Consider the following 21,434-nt stretch of genomic DNA (forward strand, 5'->3'; position numbering starts at 1 on the left):
GTTCCCACTCACCACTGATTGATTCTATTACTGACAAAGACGTATCATCTGCTAAAGTGGTGGTTCTCCAATGTGGCTGCACACCGGATTCACTCCAAAGGCTGTGACGTGTGCGCCTGGGCCCACCCCAGAGAAGGGCTGGCCTAGCCTCCACCAGCTCCCACGTGTCCCTGATATAGAGCTGAGAACCCGGCACCAGCGGGCGGCCTCCGCCAGGCAGCACAGGTAACAACACAGACTCAGTGGCACAATGTGTGGCCGTACTCACCACTAAGGGGAGTTCCACTATGTCCACACAGGAGCAGGCCACCAAAGCCCTATCCCCACTCTCCCAGCCACCAACCCTACTCTCCCTTCTCCTTCATTTTAGGAACAAGAATTCACCAACAGCTTATTAGCTTGCAAAGTAATGAGGGGACGGCAATGAGGAGAAAGGCCTCTCCCTTAAAGAGCCTGCACCAGGCTGATGAAGAGGCCAGGAGGCCGGGTGGGGTGGGGGATGGTGGTGGTGCTGTTCTCAAGGCACTGGGTGGCCCCACACCCGCCTGAGAACCCACCCACCCAGAGTTGCTGCAGGCAGAGCAGCCTGAGGCCTTGGGAGCCGCCTTGAAGACAAGGGAGGAGCCTGCATAGCAGCCACGCCTATGCCACAGCCCGCAGTCCTGCCATCTCAACAGGCCAACTCCCCATTCTAGAAGCTTCCCCTAAGCCAAGCCCAAGCCCTTCCTTTCCTTAGTTGTCCTTGGAATTGCCACGTGATGGATGCAGACTAGGGCACTAGCCTTTCCACTCTCCCTCCTCACCCGCACTCGGCGTGCTCCTGTAAGTGGATTACCTTCAAACAGGTACAATCTCAAAAGCAGAAGCAAGGCCCTTCGGCCAAGAGGCAGCTGGCTGTCCCTTCTAGCAAGACCTGCTTTAACCCTAAAGCGACCCTCCCCTCCTCCCCTCCACCCACAGGAACATTACCACGAAAAACCTGAAAACTGAAGTCAGGAGGCTCTGAACTCCTTCCAGACTGTCCCCCGCAGTTCCTGAGGGTCACTCTCACCGTTCAGCCGAGGTGCCCATGCCCTGGCCCTTTCCTCCTGGACTGTGGTGAGGCCTGGAGTCAGCTCCTGGCTTTCCCTCCCTTATCAACCCTACTGCGCCAGCGCCCCCCCCCCCCGACCCCGCCTGCACCCCTTCCCCCCCACACACACACACACACAACTCCCATCCCCACCCGCTTTCCTTGCTCGGCCATTCCTGGCTCAGCCTGCGGTCCCTCTCAGCGCCCTCCCCCAGCACAGGTCCCTAACGTGTAGGGCAAGGCCCCTCCCAGGAGGAAGCACAGCGTGGTGGTGCCAGGCAGAGTCAAACTGGCCGGGCTTGTTTACAAGTCCCTAACCAGCCCCTAACCTGGAGTCAGCATCGCCTCTTGGGGAAGGGGCTCTCTGTCCTGCACTCCCTGCTGGGACCTCCGACCAACCGACCAACGGACCAACCGCTCCAGATTCCACACGACAGGGGCCCTCACAGGCATCTACCCTCCAGCCTGGCCTGACCAGTTGCTTACTTACGACCTCAGCAAGTTATTTAACCTCACTGTTCCCTTTGTCGGAGGGTATGATGGGTGATTCAGGGGGGAGACAACTTGTAGGCAGATCTGTGAGCACCAGAGAGCAGAGACCAAGCTGGTAAGTCAGGCCACTGGGGTGGGCACTGCATCTGTTGTGGAATGAATAAAAAGCTCACGAAAAGCCTCAGGTGCTGGCACACAGTGGGTGTTCCTGTGCTAACTTCTCTTAAAAGCATCTGCTTGTCGTTCTTTTGTCAATGCTCTCCTGTCTCCCAGCCACACTCCACACTGCACTGCTTTACTGCCACTGAATACACTCCCCGTTCAAATCCCTCTCTGCCCTCGCTGGTGCTCAGTGGTCAGCGCATTGACCTGCAGGCTGAAGGGTCACAGGTTCTATTCTGGTCAAGGGCATGCAACTAGGATTCAGGCTCTAGATCCCTGGCCCCATCAATGTTTCTCCCTCTCCCTCGCCCCTTCCTTTCACACTCTCTTAAAAAAAAAAAAATCAATGGAAAAATATCATCTGTTGAGGATTAACAAAAACACCTCTCCTCTGGCCAGCCTGAGCGCAGCATGGCATCAAGGCGCTCCTCCAGCCCAGCGCCGGCCCCTCCCTCCGTGCCTCACAGCCACTGCCCCGTGGTGCCCGGTGAGCTCCGTTTGTCACGGTGCCAGTCCTTATCGCCCCATCTTACAAGTCATTCACTTGTCTGTCTGTCTTCCCCGCACTGAGCTCTGGAGGTCAGCGATACGTGAGAGTAAACTCAAGTTCTGTTTCCATTTTAGAAACAGGGACACTAAGGCTCAGAGTTAATCACTGTCCAAGGTCACAGGGAGAATAAACGGCTAAGCCCGTGTCACGCTTCAGACTCTCTAAGCCCGGTTCCCTCCTCACTCGGGCTCCCGGAGCCAGGATGGCAGGAACCGGGGGCAGTGGCCCTCAGACCCAGGGGGCCAGGCGAGCAGGCTACAGGGTGGGGCTGACTGCTCCAGGCCAACAGGCCAAGCAAAAGGGCAGAGCCAGCGGTCCCCTGGGTAAACTGAACTTTATTCCTTCCTCACTCCTCTGACTCTCCAGAACGGCCCCTCCGGGCCTTCTGCAGAGTTGGCTGCTGATTAAAAGGCGCTGAGCCCACCCCCGGACCTGGGCCTGGCAGACAATAAGGGCTCCGGAGAGGCAGCAGGCCTGTCAGCTCAATAATGCAAAACCCTGTGGCTCTGAGTCCACGACAGCTGACTTCAAGTGGATCGGCTGCGTGCTTATTAACAAAATGGGAAATCTGATCTATGGAAAGAAAACACTGCATGAGGATTAATCCGGGGCTGCGGCGTGTGGGGAAGGCTGGGCCGCCAGCCAAGGCCAGGGAGCAGGAACAGGATCGTGCCTACCTGTCCCCAGAGCAGGTACCAGGCGGCAGGAGCCGGGCATCACCGCTGCCCCACCTCCGGCGGCAGCAGCAATCATTTCGGTTTTATTTAATTAAAGGCCTTGCTCCCTCAGGCTGCTTCTTCCTCCGCACAGAGCCAGCGACCGGAGGGAGACTTCTTTTCAGGAATCGCTTGTAAAAGCTGAGTGACTAATCTACAAGTCCTAACACTGGCAGGGAAACACTGCAGGGAGGGACTCTGGGCACACACCAGCTCTCCACGAGTCAAACAGCCGGAGGAGCTGGCCCACAGGCTCTCGGTGACCCCCCAAAACGGACTTGCAGGAAGCCAGGAGCCAGAGGAAAGAAGGCAGACCCACGTGGGAGCTCTGGGTCCCAAGGCAGGCCCGTGGGGAGCCTCCTCTGAGCCTCTGAGCCTTCGTCCTGCCCATGGCGCACAGACATTTCCCTAACATGCCCAACTGCGCAGGAGGGAGGGAGGGTTCACTCAAAGGCACCGAGATCGATGCCGGAACCGAAGGAACTCAGTTCAACCCTCAAGTACCAACCTCTCACCCACCCTCCCACTCCCACCCATGAGCTCAGAGCCCTCTGCACCAGCAATCTCACCACACAGCTTTGTCTCTGGAGACCACCCTGAGGCCGCCCATCTGCTTTTCTCCAGACCCTTCCAACAACCCCGCTCTGCCCAGGCCTCTCCCCTGAGCCGGGGCTTCAGACCGGCGGCCGCATGGCCCGTGCCCTGAACGTGTCTGCCGAAAGGCCCGGGGAGTCCGGGCGCTGGCACATGGCAATGGAGAGGAAGAGGAGGGAAAGCCAGAAGCCAGGAAGTAATAAATGCTAGCTCCAGAAAGGTTCTGGGTTTTGGGTGACCATCCCTCCACCCAGGGGCCCCCAGGAATTCTCCCCCCTGCAAGATCAGCCCCCCAGCTCTGGAGGCCCCTCCATTACCTGCCAGCTCCTCCTCCCTCGGTTGGTTCGAGAGGCACTGCAATCCCCACATCAGTCAACAAGCCCCTGCCCAGGATTCCTATGGGCAAGGCGCTGCCCCTCCCCCCGCCACATGTCAGGGGGGTGGCCTCCCTGGGTTACACCCCTCCTGCTATTGGGGGTGGGGAGGGGTGGGGGGGTTGGGCCAGGAACCTAGCTTTCCAGATGTGCTTTGGCAACTCCTTACTTAGCAAAGACGCTGGAGCGGGGAGGGGAAAGGAGAAGGCGCAAGATAAATAACTTCAAAACTGCTCCAACCCACCCGAATCGGCACCGGGTCCCCCTTCCCCAGGCAGTCCCACGCTGCTCTGGGTGGGGCCCGCTGGTGAGCATTATCAGGCCCGGTTCCCTCCTCTCCGAGTAAGTCATTGCCCAACCTCCCTCCCTCCCACCACCACCACCACCACCACCACCACCACCAGGGAGAAGCATCCCCCACCCCACCCCCGCCACCACCCCCCACCAAGCTAGGCCTGTGTGAATATGAACCATCTCGGCAGATAAACAGAGAGTGACAAGCTGGGGCCCTGGAGTCCCCTCCCTCTGCCAGCCGACCCCCTCCCCCAAGCCCATCTCTCTTCCTGCCAAGCGGCTGCCTCCAGATCTGAGATCGGGGGGCAGGGCAGCGAGCCTACAGGCAGCGGGCAGGACCTGGCGTTCTGGGGAGCGCCCACTGCCCCCCCCAACCCCCCGCTTGCCCCCCTGCCCTTGCCAGTCTCCCTATGGGAGGGGGCAAAAGAGGATCCCAGAACGGCAGGCAAAGGCCGCAGTTCTAGAAATAGCAAAAGCCCCGGTGAGGGGCGGCCGCGGGCGCAGGGCCCTTTGCATAATGGGAGCCCGCCCGCCTGTCAGGCAGCGCAGCTCGCCCGACGCCGCTCGGATTAGGTGGCTCCAGAAAAGGCACAAAGAGCCGGCGCCCGCTCGCCCGCTGACCCCCCGCTCCCGAGCCCCGCGCCCCGGCCCCGCGCGGCGGCCCCGGGGGCTTTGTGCCCGGGGTCCCCCGCCGCCCGCGCCCCAGCGGACCGACACCCGAGCCACAAAGCCCGGCAGGGCTCTAGGGGGCCAGCCCGGGGTCCGCGTGCGCCCCGCCCAGGCCCGGCCGACACTCGCGCCCCTCCCACGCGCGCAGCCCCCCACGTCGGCCGCGCGCGCGCCCGCCCACGCCCCTGTGTCCCCGGGGCGCGCCCCGCCCTGGCCCCCCGCCCCGCCCCGCCCGCGCCCCCGGCCGCCCGGGACCGACCGTCCCTCACCTTCTGTGCGTCGGCGGCGGCGTCCCGCCCGCCAGCCGGCCGGCCCTGCTTGCGGCTCTTTTCCGTCCTCGGCGCCCGGCCCGCGCCACCCTGTCCTCCCGCCGCCGCCGCCGCCGGCCCGGCTCCCCGCCCAGCGCGCCCGGAGCGCCGCTCACAGCCGCCCGCCCGGCGCCATCTTGGAAGCTAGTGACGTAGGTACCGCCTGCTCACCCCTGACCCACAACTGAATGGGCGAGCGGCGGGCGGGGCGTGGGCGGGAAGGGGGCGGGGTCTGGTTTGGGGGCGTGGTTTGTGCTGGGGGCGGGTCATTTGTGGGCGGGGCCGGCGGGCGAGCGTGCGGTCTGAGTGCTGGGCGGGGTGGGCGGCCGCCGCACAGCGCCATGGGGGAGGGGCGCCCGGGAGGAGCCCGGGACCCCAACCTCGGGCGCCCCGCCTGACCCCGACTCCAGGTGCGGAGGCTGGGCGGCTATCTCGCCTCCGAAACACCCGGACCGCACCCCGGAGAAGGGGACGCTGAGCCCCCCCCCCAGGCCCAGCTCCCGCTCCCACATTCAGAGGTGACCCCCCCTTTGAGCCTGAGCCTGACTCCTCGGAGCCCCCCCATCAAGGGACCCCTAACGTTCTGCGCCCCACTGGCCAGGATATCTCACCCCCCGCTGCATGTCTCCCGCAGAGATCCCCCACCTTCAAAGCGCAGGGCCCCCCCCCCCCCCCCCCCGGTCTGCAGGCTGCGTGGTCTGGGCTCCAGGGGAGACCCGGGCTGTTTGGATCCCGAAAGAGTGTAGCTCCCTAAGCTGAACCTGGCGTTTGCTCGGACCTGTGCCCGCAGCAGCCCCGCCGCAGGTTAGCCCTACCTGCTCCGAGTTCGCGAGCATGCGGTGCTCAGCCAGCCCCTTCCGGTGACCGCAGCCCCTCGAAGGCCCCTGGGGTCAGGCGCTGCGCCTAAGGTGGCCCGCCCGGACCCAGGCTCGTGGCGGTCTATCCAGATGGCCGCCTGGGAAGGGGCCGGAGCTGGCCTTGAGCCGCAGCCACTTCTCTGTCGGATCTCTTTCTACTTCCAACACCAAACAAAGGAACACACTGCTGTCAACGTCTGAGAGGAACCCAGATTTGCCATGTAGAGAAATTATACCCTAGCACTAGTCAAGATTGCAAACCAATTCAGGGACCCCTCAGGAAGGCTGATTGTGTGACTGTTCTTTCCAAATTAATGTGTAAGTTTAATGTAATCCGAACAGTAGGATCTTTCTTAGACCTAACAAAATTCTAAGTTCCCCTGGAAGAATAAATAGCCAGAAACAGCTATGGTTTTTCCCTTTTGGGGGGGGGAAAAAAAGCAATGAGGGTGGACTTGCCAAAACAGATATTAAAACAAATTGTGGCTTTGGCCAGTTTTGTTCAGTGGTTAGAGAGAGTGTTGGCCAGTGGATGGAAAGGTTGTGGGTTGGCTTACCAGTCAGGGAAGATTCTGGGTTGCAGGTTTCATCCCCCACCCGGTAGGGGTGCAGTAGGGATGTTAGGGATGTGTGCATGGCAGACACAGTCAATATGTCTCTCACACCAATGTTTCTCTCTCTCTCTTCCTCTCCCTCTCTCTCACTCTCTCTAAAAATCAATGTAGAAGATATCCTTGGATGAGGATTAACAACAAATTATAAAGCAACTGCAGTTATGCAGACCAAGAAACAAAATGGAAAGCCTAGGAATAGGTCCTAGAAATAATAAATGAAAAAGGAAATATCCAACATCCCTGAAGAAAGAGATATCAAATATATTGAAGAAATAAAACGAATAGTCCATGAATAGAGCTTGGTAGAGGACTCACTATTGGAAGAAACTACTGAAAGAAAAATGTCAAGGCTCTACTAACAAAAGGCATGCAGATTAAAACCACAAGATGCCAGGTTTGTTTTTTATTTGTACCAAATTAGAAATTAGTTTCCAAGCCCTTAAACATAGGTAAGGGTCTGGTGGGAAATCACTCTCACCTATGGTTGGAAGCATGTAAATTGCATCAAAATTCCTGAACATGAATTTAGCAGTATGAGTCAAAACCAAAATCTTTTTTAAATGCTCATGCTCCCTTTGACCACTAGTAACTCATCTTTCAGGGTTCTGTTCCGAAGAAATTAACCACATTTGCAGATCATGTGCTTGCTTGATTATCTGTCTCTCTAAGACCAAAACCTTGTAACTCCAGTGCCAAGAGCAAACCTGAGACTTCAGAGGCATTCAGTGGTCATTTGTTTTCCTTTACGTTTGAAAATTAGTGTATAATCGTTTTTCCCAAGTATCGTTTATAATAGTGAAAAAGTCATACACAAAGTGAAAGTCTGATAATAAGAGATTGGTTAAATAGTCCACATGATGGACTGTTTAGCAGCCAGAACAAATGGTGTTTATAAAGATGTTTTATGGTGTGGAAATGTGAAAACGATTTTAAGAAAAATAAAGCAAACTATTAAACTGTAGGTAACAGCCCTGGCCATTGTGCTTCAGTGGGTTGAATGATGTCCCATGTACTAAGGTCCATTCAATTCCTGGTCAGGGCACATACACCAATCAACCAACGGCTGTATAAATCAGTGGAACAACAAATGGATGTATCTCTCTCTAAAAAACATCAATTAAAATTTTAACATTGTATGTAACAAATGCATGCAAAATATCGATCTATAGGAAAACAAATGAAAATACATACATCAAAATATCTACAGAAGTTCTCTCTAGGGATTGGGATTTTTTTACACACACATATTTCAGTGTGTTTTACTACAATTGTAACATTTCTTTTTTAAGTTAAATTTATTGGGGTGGCATTGGAAATAATATTATATAATTTCAGGTGTACCTTATAATTTCACATCTGTGTACACTAGTGCATACTCACCACCTGAAGTGTCGTTTCTTTTCATTACCATATGTTTGACCCCCTTTTCCCACTTTGCATCCCCCTCAAAAAGTATCATTTCTAATTAGAACAATTCTGCTAATATGAAATACATTTTCTATAAGTTATCGATTCTCCTCCCTCCCAAACTCCCATCTGTCCTCTGAACAGTTTGACCTGTATCTCTTTTTTTTTTTTAACAGGTTTTATTGGTTTTTATCTTTTTAACAAAATTTTTATTTATTGATTTTAGAGAGAGAGGAGGGGGAGAGAGAGAAAAAAACACATCTATTTGTTGTTCCATTTATATATGCATTCATTGGTTGATTCTTATATGTGCCTTGACCAGGGACCAAACCTGCAACATAGGATATCAAGATGATGCACAAACCAAATGAGCTGCCCGGCCAGGGCCTGATCTGTATCTTCACTTTCTTCTCTGGCATCAACATGTGTTTGTTCACATATTACAAAAATGTGAACAAAAAACTTACTGTTTTGAAACTATAAAATATGATACTATATAAACTGTAAGTCATTATACAATTTACACTAGATTTGCTCTTTTTCACCTAAGAACCTATCACAGACAACTTTCTAGTTTGAGTCACATCCATAATTCATTGTGGGGTTTTTTTTAATATGTTTTATTGGTAGGGGTTTCTTTTTTACAGAGAGGAAGGGAGAGGGATAGAGAGCCAGAAATATTGATGGAAGAGAAATATCCATCAGCTGCCTCCTGCACACCCCCCACTGGGGATGTGCCTGCAACCAAGGTACATGCTCTTGACCGGAATCGAACCTGGGACCTTTCAGTCCACAGGCCAACACTCTACCACTGAGCCAAACCGGCTTCGGCTTAAAATTATTTTTAAGCCCCTGGATATATATCTTGATATACTCCTGCCTTTATGTTCGCAGAATAGTTTACTCGAAGTAAAATCTGTGGGTTGGATGATATGTGGGCATTTTCCATTTTAATAGGTCATGCCAAGTATAGTTCCCCAAGAATATGTGTAGCATTCATATGCATCGAGTAAGTTTGTATTTTTTTTTAATATATTCTTTTTGATTTCAGAGAGGAAGAGAGAGAAACTTCAATGATGAGAGAGAACCATCGAACGGCTGCCTCCCCTACTGGGGATCGAGCCTGCAACCCGGACATGTACCCTGACAGGGAATCAAACCATGACCTCCTGGTTCATATATCAACCATGCTGGCCAGGCAGTGGGTTTGTATTTTTTCTGCCCCTATAACTTTCCCAGACTTTCCAAGTTTTACATACTTAGTACATATTCCTGTTAAATTCAGAGGGAAAGTTCAAGAGGGAAAAGATTTCTTAATCTCAGTGAGCTAGACTCACATCTTTTCTGGTTCCTGAGCAGCCTTACACTATCTCCCCACCTCCAGTGCCCATCCAGGCCCATTTCTTGAGAAGCATTTGATAATATCCAAGCCAGTTTACTCCCCTCTTCTAGTGCAATTTTATTTTATTTATTTATTTATTTATTTTTAATAAATTTTATTTATTTATTTATTTTTTATATTTCATTGATTTTTTTACAGAGAGGAAGAGTGAGGGACAGATAGTTAGAAACATCGATGAGAGAGAATCATCGATCAGCTGCCTCTTGCACACCCCCTACTGGAGATGTGCCTGCAACCAATGTACATGCCCTTGACCGGAATCGAACCCGGGACCTTTCAGTCCCCAAGCCGACGCTCTATCCACTGAGCCAAACCGGTTTCGGCAATTTTATTTTATTTTTTTATTTATTTTTATTTATTTTTTTAATATATATTTTATTTCTTTTTCATAGACGTTCTGCTAAATGGAAGAAGCAAGATGCAGAATATTATGTACAATGTAATTCATTTATGGTGTTTAGAAATTATATATCTGTTTCCATTCCTATATCTGCTTATATTTATATATATAAAAGCCTAATATGAAAATTGTCCTCACAAGAGTTCAACCAGGAGACCTATCTCTTGCTGTGATGTGCGCTGACACTGAGGAGGGGTGTGAAATGAAGGAAGGCCCCGGCCAGCAGTCTGAAGGCCCCGATTGGCCCTGGTCGCTGGCCAGGCCTAGGGACCCTACCTGTGCATGAATTTCGTGCACCGGGCCTCTAGTATCCCTTTAAAAAGCTGGGACAGAGCCGTAGCACTGTGGCTTTCTTGGTTGGAGCGTCATCCCATCTACTGAGGAATATCAGGTTCAATTCCCAGTTGGGGCACATGCCTGAGTTGCTGGTTTGGTCCCTGGTTGGGTGCCTGTGAAAGGAAACTGATTGATGTTTCTCTCTCTCTCTCTCTCTCTCTCTCTCTCTCTCTCTCTCTCTCTCTCTCTCTCTCTCTCTCTCGCCCTTGCCCCTTCTCTCAAATCAATAAGATTATTCTCGCCGAAACCGGTTTGCCTCAGTGGATAGAGCGTTGGCCTGTGGACTGAAGGGTCCCAGGTTGGATTCTGGTCAAGGGCATATGCCTTGGTTGCGGGCACATCCCCAGTAATGGATGTACAAGAGGCAGGTGATCGGTGATTCTCTCTCATCGATGTTTCTAACTCTCTATCACTCTCCCTTCCTCTCTGTAAAAAAAATCAATAAAATATATATTTTTTAAAAGATTATTCTCTGGTGAGGATTAAAATAGATAGATAGATAGATAGATAGATAGATAGATAGATAGATAGATGATATATAATAGACAGCTCTTGGCTATGCCACTGACCAGTCAGTCAGCTGACCCAGAACTGACCTCTCTCAGCCTTAGTTTCCCCACCCAAAAAATGGGGCTGACAGCCCTGTCTGCAGACCCCTCCTCACTGCTGACTGGGGGACTGGATCGTGGGGCCTGGAGAACCTTTCGGTGGCTCCGCTTCTCTAGCGAGAGGGTGAGAGTGGCCCCTGTGCAGCCTTTTATCTCCCAGATTCCAGCTTTCCAGTTAGTTCTCTTCCTGTGGTGACGGGGGAGGAGGCTGGCTCTCTCACCTCACAGCCGGCACACCGGGAAGCCCCCGGGCTGGGCCCGAAGCCTCCGGCCACAGTCACGAGGAAGGCTGAGCCCAGCCGCCCTTATCTTGCCTGACCTTGTGGAGGCTGACCACTCCCTCCTTCTGGAAAATGTGACCCCCTGTCCTTTCTGAGGCCTCTTTCTCCTTAAATCCCCAGGGTCCTGGGTGGGGCCCCTCAGTACCCAATGCAACCCCTGGGTGTATCACCCTGGGGTGCTTTCCCTGGCCCCAGCCCTGGGCCGCCCGCCTTTCAGATGCCTCCCCTGGAGAGCCCGCGGCATCTCTGACTCAGCAGATCTCTGCCTGCCTGGCAGGCCCCCCCCGCCCCCCTCCACCCAGTGAAGCTTCTCAGAGCACCCTGTTGCCCAAGTCCTAACTACTGGCCACTCCCAAGGTCCCCCCCCTCCCCCTCCCAGCTCTCCCAATTCAAATTCCTGACTCTCCCTCCCTAGACCCATGCCCTGCCCGCAGGCAGGAATCCTTCCGATAAGGTCTAGGGGCAAAGGGACACACCTGGGTTCCAACCCTACTCCTCTGCCACCAACCGGGCTGAACGGCTTTGGATAACCCCCCCTCTCTGAGCCCGAGTTTCTCCCTCCGCTTGAGGGGGAAACAATTACACCATCTGGGTCGGGTTGCCGTGGGCAGTACGTGAGCTCAGGCACACGCGGAGGGCTTGCAAAGGCCGGTTCTCTGTGTGAAATGCAGCCACCTGAGAGCCCCAGGCCAACCCTTACTTGGGCATCTGGGTCACAGGCCAGTTGGTGCCTTTTCCTAAATTAGGAACAAACGTGCTGGAATATAGCCCTGGCTGGTCTGGCTCAGTGGATAGAGCGTGGGCCTGCGGACTGAAGGGTCCCAAGTTCGATTCCCGTCAAGGGCATGTACTTTGGTTGCAGGCACATCCCCAGTGGGGGGTGTGTGTGTGTGTGTGTGCGTGCAGGAGGCAGTTGGTCGATGACTCTCTCTCATCGATGTTTCTAACTCTTCCTCTCTGTAAGATATCAATAAAATGTATATATATATATATATATATATATATATATATATATATGTTTTTTTAAATATGCTGGGGAATAAACCCCAATGCCTGCTCACACACAGTCCACACCAGCTCCGGAGGCCCGCAGTGAGGGAGCCACGTGGAGTGAGAACCAGTAGGTTAGAGGGGGCAGGAGAATAGATGAGTAATTCCAAGGCCCTGGGATGATGCCTGGGGGCTGTCTGTGCACACGGGAGGGGCAGCTAAATCCCGGAAGGGTGACGGGATTGGGGAAGGCTGCTGAGATAGAAGGAGAGCACTTTTTGAAGGACACCTTGGCGAGAACTGGCTGGAGGGGCCGGGCAGCCAGAAGGCAAATTTTTGGGAAAAAAAAGAAATTGAGAGTGCCTGCCTGAGATTGCCCAACCAGGAAGTGGGTGATCCAGGATTTAGATCCAGCCCCACCCCACGTAGGCTGAGCCGGAGGGGCCAAGCCTCCAGAAGGCCAACCTCTAGCCAAAGACTGGAACCAAGGGGCTTTGGCCAATGGGGTCCCCCAAGTTAACATCGATGTCCTGGGGTGTGAGTGATGCCACCAAGGCCCCAGCACCCTCCGTGCCCAGGTTCCTGGAGTTGGCTGCCCCTGGGATTACATTGGTTTTTATCAGCCCAGGGCTGGCCCCCTGTGTTCCACCTTGGATGGAACACACACACACCACCCCGACTTCCCACACACTTCCACCCGGCCTTCAAATCCGACCTCCATGGGGCTGAGACGGGGAGAAAAAGTGTGATCCAAAGGTGGAATCTGCCCTAGCCATTTTGGCTCAGTGGATAGAGCATCGGACTGGGGACCGAAGGGTTCCGGGTTTGATTCTGGTCAGGGGCACATGCCCGGTTGCCGGCTCGATCCCCAGTTGGGGGCGTGCAGGAGGCAGCCGATTTATGATTCTCTCTCATCATTGATGTTTCTATCTCTCCCTCTCACTTTCTCTCTTCCTCTCTGAAACCAATATATATATATATTTTTTAAGGTGGTGGAATCTGCGCTTTTTATTTATTATTTATTTATTATTTTAAAAAATACATTTTTTTTTTAATTTCAGAGAGGAAGGGAGAGGGTGAAATAGAAACATCAATGATGAGAGAGAGCCATTGATCGGATGCTTCCGGCTCACCCCACCCTGGGGATCCAGCCCAGAACCCGGACACGTGCCCCAACTCGGAACCAAACCGTGACCTCCTGGTTCGTAGGTCCACACTCACCCCCTGAGCCACGCAGGCTGGGCCTGAGCTTCTCCTTTATGGTCTCCCGCGTTGTGTTCTTGTGAACACATGTCATGTAGTGACTGATACTGATCAGCCAGCCTTACATTTTGAAACATGCACGTTGGCAGGGGTAGAGGGGGCTGGATGGGCTGGGGGGGGGGGGCGTTTCAAGATGGGGCTCCCACAGCCGGTGGGCCACAGGAAGGCAAAAGTGAGCCGCTGCTGTGGCAGCTACTCAGGGTCCTGGTTTGTGAAACCTGATAACGCGTCCAGCGTGTGGGGAGTGGGGACAGAAAACGAGGAGGAAAGCTTGAAAGCCTCTCCCCTGTTGGGGGAGGGCTGGCGAGGTCCTGAGACCTGCCCTGACCGGAGGCGCCTGGGCAGCGGTGGACAGTGCCAGGCCGGGCTCAGAGACCCTCCCTCCAGAACTCTCCAGACTCCTCAGACACTGCCTTTCCCACCACTCCGTAGGCTCCTCTGCCCTCTGGCCAGCTGGGCTTTCCATCCCCATTTCCCCTCCTGGGCAGGCCTGGGCAGGCTCGGGGCCTCCGGGTCATTGGTCCGTCGGGAAGGGGCCCAGGGCAGGCCATGACGAGGCATTCACTCCTTCCCAGCCTGCCCGCCTCACTAGACCTTCCTGGCCTCCCCTTGGCCCTGATCAAGGCCTTCAGGCTCTCAAGGCCCTTGGGGGAGGCGGACTGGACCCAGAACCATCTGCTCCTGCCCCAGACTCCCACCATCTGTGCCCTCACCAGCTTCCTTGGTCTTTCTTTGGGTCCTGACCCTGGGCCAAGGGCTCTGCACACAGAATCTGCTCAAAATACACCCCCTCCCTACCGCAGATGAGGAAAGTGAGGATCATGGAGGCCTCCTGTCTACTGGCAGGCCGGGTCCCAGAGCCCAGTTGTTCTACCAGTCAGTGGTCCTGCCTTCCTTAGCCTACCTGGCCTTGTGCTTATATATATATATATATATATATATATATATATATATATATATAATTGATTTTTTACAGGGAGGGAGAGGGATAGAGAGTTAGAAACATCGATGAGAGAGAAACATCGATCAGCTGCCTCCTGCACACCCCCAACAATTGGGGATGTGCCCGCAACCAAGGTACATGCCCTTGACCGGAATCAAACCTGGGGCCCTTCAGTCCGCAGGCCGATGCTCTATGCACTGAGCCAAACCGGTTTCGGCAGCCTTGTGCTTAATTCACTTACTAAAACTTTCCATGGCCACAGGGAAACTTGGGTTTGCAGGAGTAGGGCTGCAAGAAAAATGAAAAGGGAGGACCCCTGTGGATTTGCCAGGCCTGGATCCTCTGGAATAATGTCCCTTATGGGTCTGTGGGGGGGGGGGGAGGTTCCAGGTGCTCTGGGGAAGAGGACAGGGCTGGGCAGGGCCTGAATCCTAGGCTTGCAGGGTCAGAGACATTTCCAGCTCACCTGGACTCTGTGCTCAAGGCCGCAGCAGGCAGGTATGGGCCCAGGTGCAGTCCCTAGAGAGCAACCCTAGGTGTGCCTAGGCTGCCCCCTAGTGGCAGCATGAGGAAGCTCCCGAGGACTTTGAAATCCTTAGCTGGGGGGGACACCTGTCCTCAGTCTATTTCTCTCTTCCTGTGCCTCTGCTCCCTGAACTTTTCCAAATGTGGAATCACTCATTCGCACATGTCAACAGAGTGTCCTCCCTTCCCCCCAGCTGGGAAACCATGTGTGCAGCCTTCTGGGGTCCCTGGACAAAACAGAGGGAGAAGAAGCAATTTGTCTTCCCTTGGTTGTGCTTTCACTTCTTTTTTTTAAAAAATATATTTTTTATTGATTTCAGAGAGGAAGAGAGAGGGAGAGAGAGAGAGAAGCATCAATGATGAGAGAGCATCATTCATTGATCGGCTGCCTCCTGCACGCCCCACACTGGGGATCAAGCCCGAAACCTAGGCATGTGCCCCGGACCGGGAATCGAACCGTGACCTCCTGGTTCATAGGTCGACGCTCAACCACTGAGCCACACCAGCCGGGCTTCCTTTCACTTCTAAGTTATTCTTTTGCGGCCCTGGCCCGATAGCTCAGCTGGTTAGAGTGTCGTCCTGATATGCCAAGAGTGAGGGTTCAGTCGACCAATGAATGCATGAATAAGTGGAGCAACAAATCGGTGTTTCTCTCTCCCCCTTCCTCTCTCTTTGAAATCAATAAATAAGAATAAAGTAAAATGTTCTTTAATTTTTTTTTCTATTTTAATGCGGGGTTGAACATAAGACAGAAAAATAACATCCTGGTCACTTTTTTTTTTTTTTTTTTTTTTTTTTTTTTAAAGAGGCAAAGCTTTCCTTGAGACGGTCATACATAGCCATGGATGGGTAATGTTCGCCTCTTAAATTGCTGAATCCACACAGAACGGCACTTCTCCAAACACCTGTTGTCGCGGTTACTGACAACGCCAGACCAGCCTGTCACACTCCGGGGGCTGCTTGTCCTGTTTCCTTTCGCGAACCTCTGAGCTCAGACGGAAGCCCTGCGGCTCTGAGAGGCGAGGGGGTGCGGGAGGCTGCTGTCGGTTTCACACGTGGTGCTCTTGGAGGCGAGGAGGGGTGCTGGTGAGAGGGCCCGGTGCTGGCTTCTCCTCTGGCAGGGCCTGGGCGGCCAGAGGCCACCCCCCTCCCCCCCGGGACAGCCTTGCTCACTCATCATGGAGGGACATGTAATCCAGCAGGTGGGCTGGGACGAGTCCTCTGCGGCCGCCGGACTCCCCGTAGTAGAACCCCCTGTCATCCACGGGCCCGTACACCGTGACCAGGTCCCCGGCCTTCAGCGACAGCTTGCCCTTCACTTGGCCGCCCACCCACCCGTCCTTGGGGTCATAGTCCAGAGCTGCCATCATGGTCTTTCGAGTGCACAGTGGAGGCTTCCTGGGGTCCCCTTGGGGCGGGCGAAAGGAGTCCTGGGGGATGGGGAGCTCTCCGATTTCATCTTGCGCTGGTAAATGCCACCTCCTGTCAGTCCTCTCCATCCCTTCCTCCACCTCAGCCACCAGATGCCCGGGGATGTTGCCCACTCGGCCGTGGCATTCCCCCCGGTAGAAGCCCTGGGAGTCCTGAGGGCCCCACACTCGCAGCAGCTGCCCTTTCTGGAAGGCCAGCTCCTCCTCTGCAGCCTCGGGGCTGGCAGACATCACCAGGGGCTCATAGTCAAAGAGGGCCACAAAGACCCTGGCCGAGGCATCCGGGCCCGCCGCCCGCAGTGGGGGGCCTCCCCCGGGCCCCGGAACGGCTTTGCTGGACGAAGCCGGACAGAGCGTGGAGCCGGGCTCGTGGAGCTGGCTCTCTCTCTCGCCCCACAGAGCCTGCCCTCGCCTGCTCTGCGTCCTCAGCTCCCTTCTCTGCTCCTGCCTCTCAGTGGCCCATGGGCCGAAGCACAGGGCCTCCTCCTCTTCCTCCTCCTGCTGCTGCTGCTGCAAAATGTCACGGAAGCCAGACGCGTGTCGTTGGCGGGTGCCTCTCTGGGGGGGGGTGAACACCTGGGCGTCTCGCTTCTGCCTCAGGACCTTGTCGAGGGCAGCCTTTCCCTGACAGGCTTCTCTCCCGGGCGCACGCTCGGGAGACAGACGGGGGCCTCCCAGAGCAGGGCTTCGGCTGGTGCCCAGGTGCCAGTCACTGTGCTCTCCCCCCTGAGACTGGCCACTGTGCAGGGGTGGCCTGTGGTTCTGAGTGCTCTCCCGAGAGAGGAGGTCTTCTCTGCAGACCCCCCAGGCCTCTGCAGGCCCCGGGGTGTGGCCACCTGCCCCTGCCCTTGGACATTCTCCTTCTGAGCTCAGGCCGGGCATCGGGTCTTCTTCAGGGAATGCTTCCAGGGACTCCCCACAGCTTCTGGGGGTGTGGCAACCAGCCCTGGCACCCGGTGGAGCTGGCACCAACCTCTGCGGGCAGACGGGGAAGGTGGTGGTGCCCGGGGACCGGTCGCCACGGGGGCAAGTAAAGGGAGAGGTCTCTGGCAGTCTGTTCCCGTTCCAACCATCCTGAGGGATCTGAGCCGGCACCGAATCCGGCGACTCGCCACAGAGCGAGACGGTTCTCACCGAGACCTTCTGGCACATCCGGGGCAGCTGGAGCTGGGACAGATCCAACAGGGTGCTGCCAGCGGTGGCGTTGGTGACCTCTGCCACCTTGAGCCCATCGGCATACACGGCGTAGCCGGTGACCCGGACCCCGTTGGAGAAGCCGGCCAGGTCGATGGTCACTGGGAGCCAGCTGACCACCAGGAGGCCCGGCATTGCGTGGCGCTCCACCAGCACGTCCAGCGGAGGGTCCGGGGGCCCCGCCAAGGGCGTGTCGAAGGTGAGCGCGGAGGACAGGGTTTCCCAGCGCCCCTGCATGGAGTCCCATGGCAGCTGCGCCTCCACCTGCACCCGGTACCGCGTGCTGGGCTGCAGGCTGCGGAAGGCGTAGCTGCTCACGCCGGCTGGGGTCAGGGCGTGCTTCTGGTCATCGAGGTACACCACGTGCGGCCGGCGGGGGCTGCTGGAGACCCAGAGGATCCTGGCCGATGTGGCCGCAACATTCTGCAGGCGTAGCTGTTTGGGGGCTACGCAGGGGACCCCGTCGGGCCCTAAGAGGGATCTGGAGAACCCCTGCTCCTCCACACTCGGCGGTGGGCCCAGCCAGCCATCTTCTGTCTTGGCATCGGAGATCTCTATTGCCGCTTCCGTCTTGGAGGCCACCCTCACCATCTGGCACGTCTCCCCATCCGCAGCTCCCTGAGCTTTCCCGGGCAATACGCTGTGACTAATGTCTTCCTTTGAAGCTCTGCCCTGTCCAGCTGGGAGCTGAGCGGGGCCAGGGTCAGAGGTCTCGGGGGGCAGGCAGCCAAGGACGTCGTTGTCCGGAATCTGCACCACCAGGTTGGAGGGCACCAGGCCCCGCCGGCCGTCCTCCAGCTCCCCTTCGTAGAAGCCGTCCTCGTCCATCTCGCCAAAGATGTACACGTAGTCGCCCGCCGTGAGGGGCAGCTCGCTCTCCGGGTGCTCGTTGGGCCCCTCAAACGGGTTGTAGCTGTATCGAACCAGGAAGATCTTGAGCTTGGGGGCGGGGGCGGGGGCGGGGGCCTCCGAGTCCCCCGCTTCCAGGGTCAAGGACGCACTGTCGGGATCCAGGTCCTCCACCTCACTGGCTGTGTCCATGTCCAGAGTAAGGCAAGACGGCACGGTGGCACACAGGGATTCCACCTCGGAGGAGGAGTTGGACTGGGAGCTGGTTTTCTTGGCCTGGGGTCTGCTGTCCAGAGGCTGGCTGGCTGGGACTCTGCCTGGTGCTTGAGGGGGGACATGGGCTGGCTCCCCGAGGGCAACTGGGCTCTCCGGCAGAGAGGCGTCCCTCTCCTGTTTGTCTCCGCTGGGCCGTGGAGATGCCCGGTCTTCGGGCCCTGGCTGGAACCTGGCCCTTCTGCTCTTCCTGCCTTGGAAATCCTGGGCTTGGGAGGTCTCCGGGGGCTCCTGGGGATGGGGACCAGGCTGGCTCTGCAGCACCCGCACTTCCTCCCGGGCAGCCTCGAGATCGCGCAGTGCCTTCTGCAGGTCACGCTGCAGCTGCTGCTGCTCCTCCCGCTCGCGCGCCGCCTGCTGCAGCAGCTGCTCCACCAGCAAGTCCGTGGCGTCGCGCTCCCGGCACGCGCGGCCCAGCTGCTCGAGCACGTCGTCCTTCTCGGCCGCCAGTTTCCGCGTCCAGCCGGCGGCTTGTGCCGGCAGCAGCCGCGCCTTCTCCTCGGCCAGCCAGGCGCCCTCCCCAAGCGCGGTCTGCAGCTGTGCCTCCGCCTCCGAGCCGCGCCGCCGCCGCGCCGCCGCCGCCGCCGCCGGGGACCCCAGCTCCTGGCACTCCCGCCTCCGCGGGGACACCTCGCACTCCAGCGCCTGCACCTGGCACCGCGCCTCCTCGCATCTGAGATCTCTATTGCGGCTCGGGGCTCCGTGGCGCAATGGATAGCGCATTGGACTTCTATTGCGGCTCGGCTCCGCCCGGGCCGCCTTCTGCAGCGTCAGCTGCCTCTGCAGGCGCAGCACCTCGCGCTGGGACTCCCGCTGCAGCCGGTCCAGGTCGCTGACTTTGAGCCACTGCGCGCTGGCCGCGCCCCCATGAGGGTGGGGGGCGCTTCCGAGGCCCGAGGCGACGTGCGTCTGCAGCAAGTGGCACTCGTGCTGCAGCTCTTCGATCTGCTTGTCCTTGGCCAGCAGCGCGCTCGCCTGCTCCGACAGGTCCCGGGCGCGCTGGCGGGCAAAGGCCTGGCACAGCTCCAGGCCGGCGGCGGCGGCGGCTGCGCGGCTCTCCCCGGGCACCGGCGCGCTCAGGGCCCGCAGGTTGGTCTCCTGCAGCTTGCGGGCCCGGTCCTCCAGGCGGCGGGCCAGGCCTGTGAGCTCCGCGTGCTTCACCTTGAGCCGCTTCGCCTTGTCCGCCTCCTGGTCCGGGAAGCGCGCGCGCCGCCGCAGCTGCAGGTTCTCTTGCAGCAGGTCCGAGCAGCGGCGCGCCAGCCTCTGCAGCGCCTCCGACAGCTCCGAGTTCTGCTTCCCAAGCTCTTGGTCCTCCAGGCTCAGGGGCGGCAAGAGGGCCAGGGCATCGCAGGGCTGGCTCCCGGAGTCTTCTCCTGTCTGGTCGCCGGGACCCCTGGGCTGCGATGGTGGTGGCGGTGGTGGCAGAGGCTGCGGTGATGGCGGCGACAGCGATGGCGGCGGGGGACTCAGGAAGCCCAGGATGAACGTGTCCGCCGAGGAAGCCCGTTCCTCGGACTCGGGGGCCCTGAGGGGACGACGACTCAGAATGCTGTCCAGCGAGTGGGAGCGCGCTGGTGCCAGGGAAGCGAGGGAGCCGGAGCGCGTGGGGAGCAGGCTGTCGAGGGAGCTGGAGCATGCTGCGGGCACCCCTTCGAGGGAGCGGGAGCTCAGGCCATCAAGGGATTCGAGTCGAACTTGGGGGGACTTTGGAGGGCGGTGAGAGTCGCTGGTGGCCTCGGGGTGCGGGCCTTCCGAAGAATGCACAGCCGCCTGGGGATCCGGGGCGCCGGGCAAAACCGGGAGCCAGCGGGAGTGCTCCAGGGCGTACTTGAGAAAGAGCTGCCGCTCCAGGTCGAGCGCCGCCTGCAGGTGGCGGATGCGCGCGGCCTGCTCGCCGTCGGTCTCCCAGCGGAGCTGCGCCAGCACGTCCTGCAGGCGGCAGCGGCACTGCGTGGCGGCGGCGGCGGCGGCGGCGGCCTTGGGCGCCCCCGCGCGGCCGCCGTAGCCGCGGTTCACCAGCTCGGCGGCCAGCTGGCGCTGCAGCTCCCGCGCCTGGCGGACGACGCCGTCGCGCTCGCGGTGCAGCAGCTGCTGCAACTGCCGCATCTCGGCCTCCTTCCAGCGCAGCAGCTGCCGGATCTCGGCCTCGCGCTCCCGCAGCACCTTCTCCTGCAGCTGCCGCAGCTCCCGGCAGCGCTGGGCCTCCCACTGGGAGCGCAGATGGTCCACCAGCTGCCGCCGCCCCTGCTCCTCCGCCTCCCGCAGCTGGCGCGCCTCGGCCGCCCAGCGCCGCCGCTCCGCCCTCCCGCGCGCCCGCTCCTCCTCCAGCTCCGCCCGTAGCTTCTCCAGCTCCCGCTTCTGCTCCTCCAGCACTGCTGCTGATGCCGATGCCGTCGGGCCCGGACTGGCCAGCTTCTTGGGTGTCGCGCGGCTGCCACCGGAAGGGTTGGGCGAGTCCTTGGTCATGGTGGCTGCTGTCCGGCCAGGTGCTTGGCGTCCCCTGGCCCAGGCCTCCGGTGGCCAACGGCTGCCGTCCCAGCCGGCCAACCGCCCCGCGCGCCCCTTCCGGCGTCTCCCGGGGGTCTCCGCGCGCCCCTTCCGCCTCTGGGCGAGTTCTTTGAGCCCCTGCCATGCGTGCACAAGCCCTCGCTCCTCTCCCAGCTGCCTGGGCCGGGGATGGACTCTCGCCGCTCCTGCTCAACTCACCCCATGTCCTTCTCAGGACGCCCCTGGGGTCTCTCTGGCTCCAGGCTTTCCCAGTCCTTGGCACCCTGTCCCTTACGACTGACCCGGACACTCTCCCAGGCACTGTTCCATCCCTTTCAGGCCAA

The 21,434-nt window shown here is 57.7% G+C and overlaps 2 protein-coding genes across 4 annotated transcripts in view; both read right to left on the reverse strand.

The window, feature by feature from the left end:
* Positions 1 to 5,379, reverse strand: part of HIC2 (HIC ZBTB transcriptional repressor 2) — a 28,312-nt gene extending 22,933 nt beyond the window's left edge. For all 3 annotated transcript variants that reach the window (XR_006742360.1, XM_045585524.1, XM_036449125.2), the window contains exon 1: positions 5,193 to 5,379. The gene's annotated coding sequence lies outside the window, so the exon portion shown is untranslated. The remainder of the gene's footprint in view (positions 1 to 5,192) is intronic.
* A 10,192-nt stretch (positions 5,380 to 15,571) lies between these two features.
* Positions 15,572 to 21,083, reverse strand: LOC118725728 (RIMS-binding protein 3A-like). Its single transcript, XM_036449762.2, has one exon. The coding sequence runs from the start codon at positions 21,067 to 21,069 to the stop codon at positions 16,027 to 16,029; it is 5,043 nt and encodes a 1,680-aa protein (XP_036305655.1). The 5' UTR covers positions 21,070 to 21,083; the 3' UTR covers positions 15,572 to 16,026.
* Positions 21,084 to 21,434: the final 351 nt, after the last annotated feature.

This window comes from Pipistrellus kuhlii, unplaced genomic scaffold (genome assembly GCF_014108245.1).
Source record: "Pipistrellus kuhlii isolate mPipKuh1 unplaced genomic scaffold, mPipKuh1.p scaffold_m20_p_20, whole genome shotgun sequence".
NCBI classification, from domain to species: domain Eukaryota; kingdom Metazoa; phylum Chordata; class Mammalia; order Chiroptera; family Vespertilionidae; genus Pipistrellus; species Pipistrellus kuhlii.

Excerpts from the sequence above, each read along its gene's own strand:
- LOC118725728 (XM_036449762.2), bottom strand. The coding sequence starts at position 21,069 with ATGACCAAGGACTCGCCCAACCCTTCCGGTGGCAGCCGCGCGACACCC.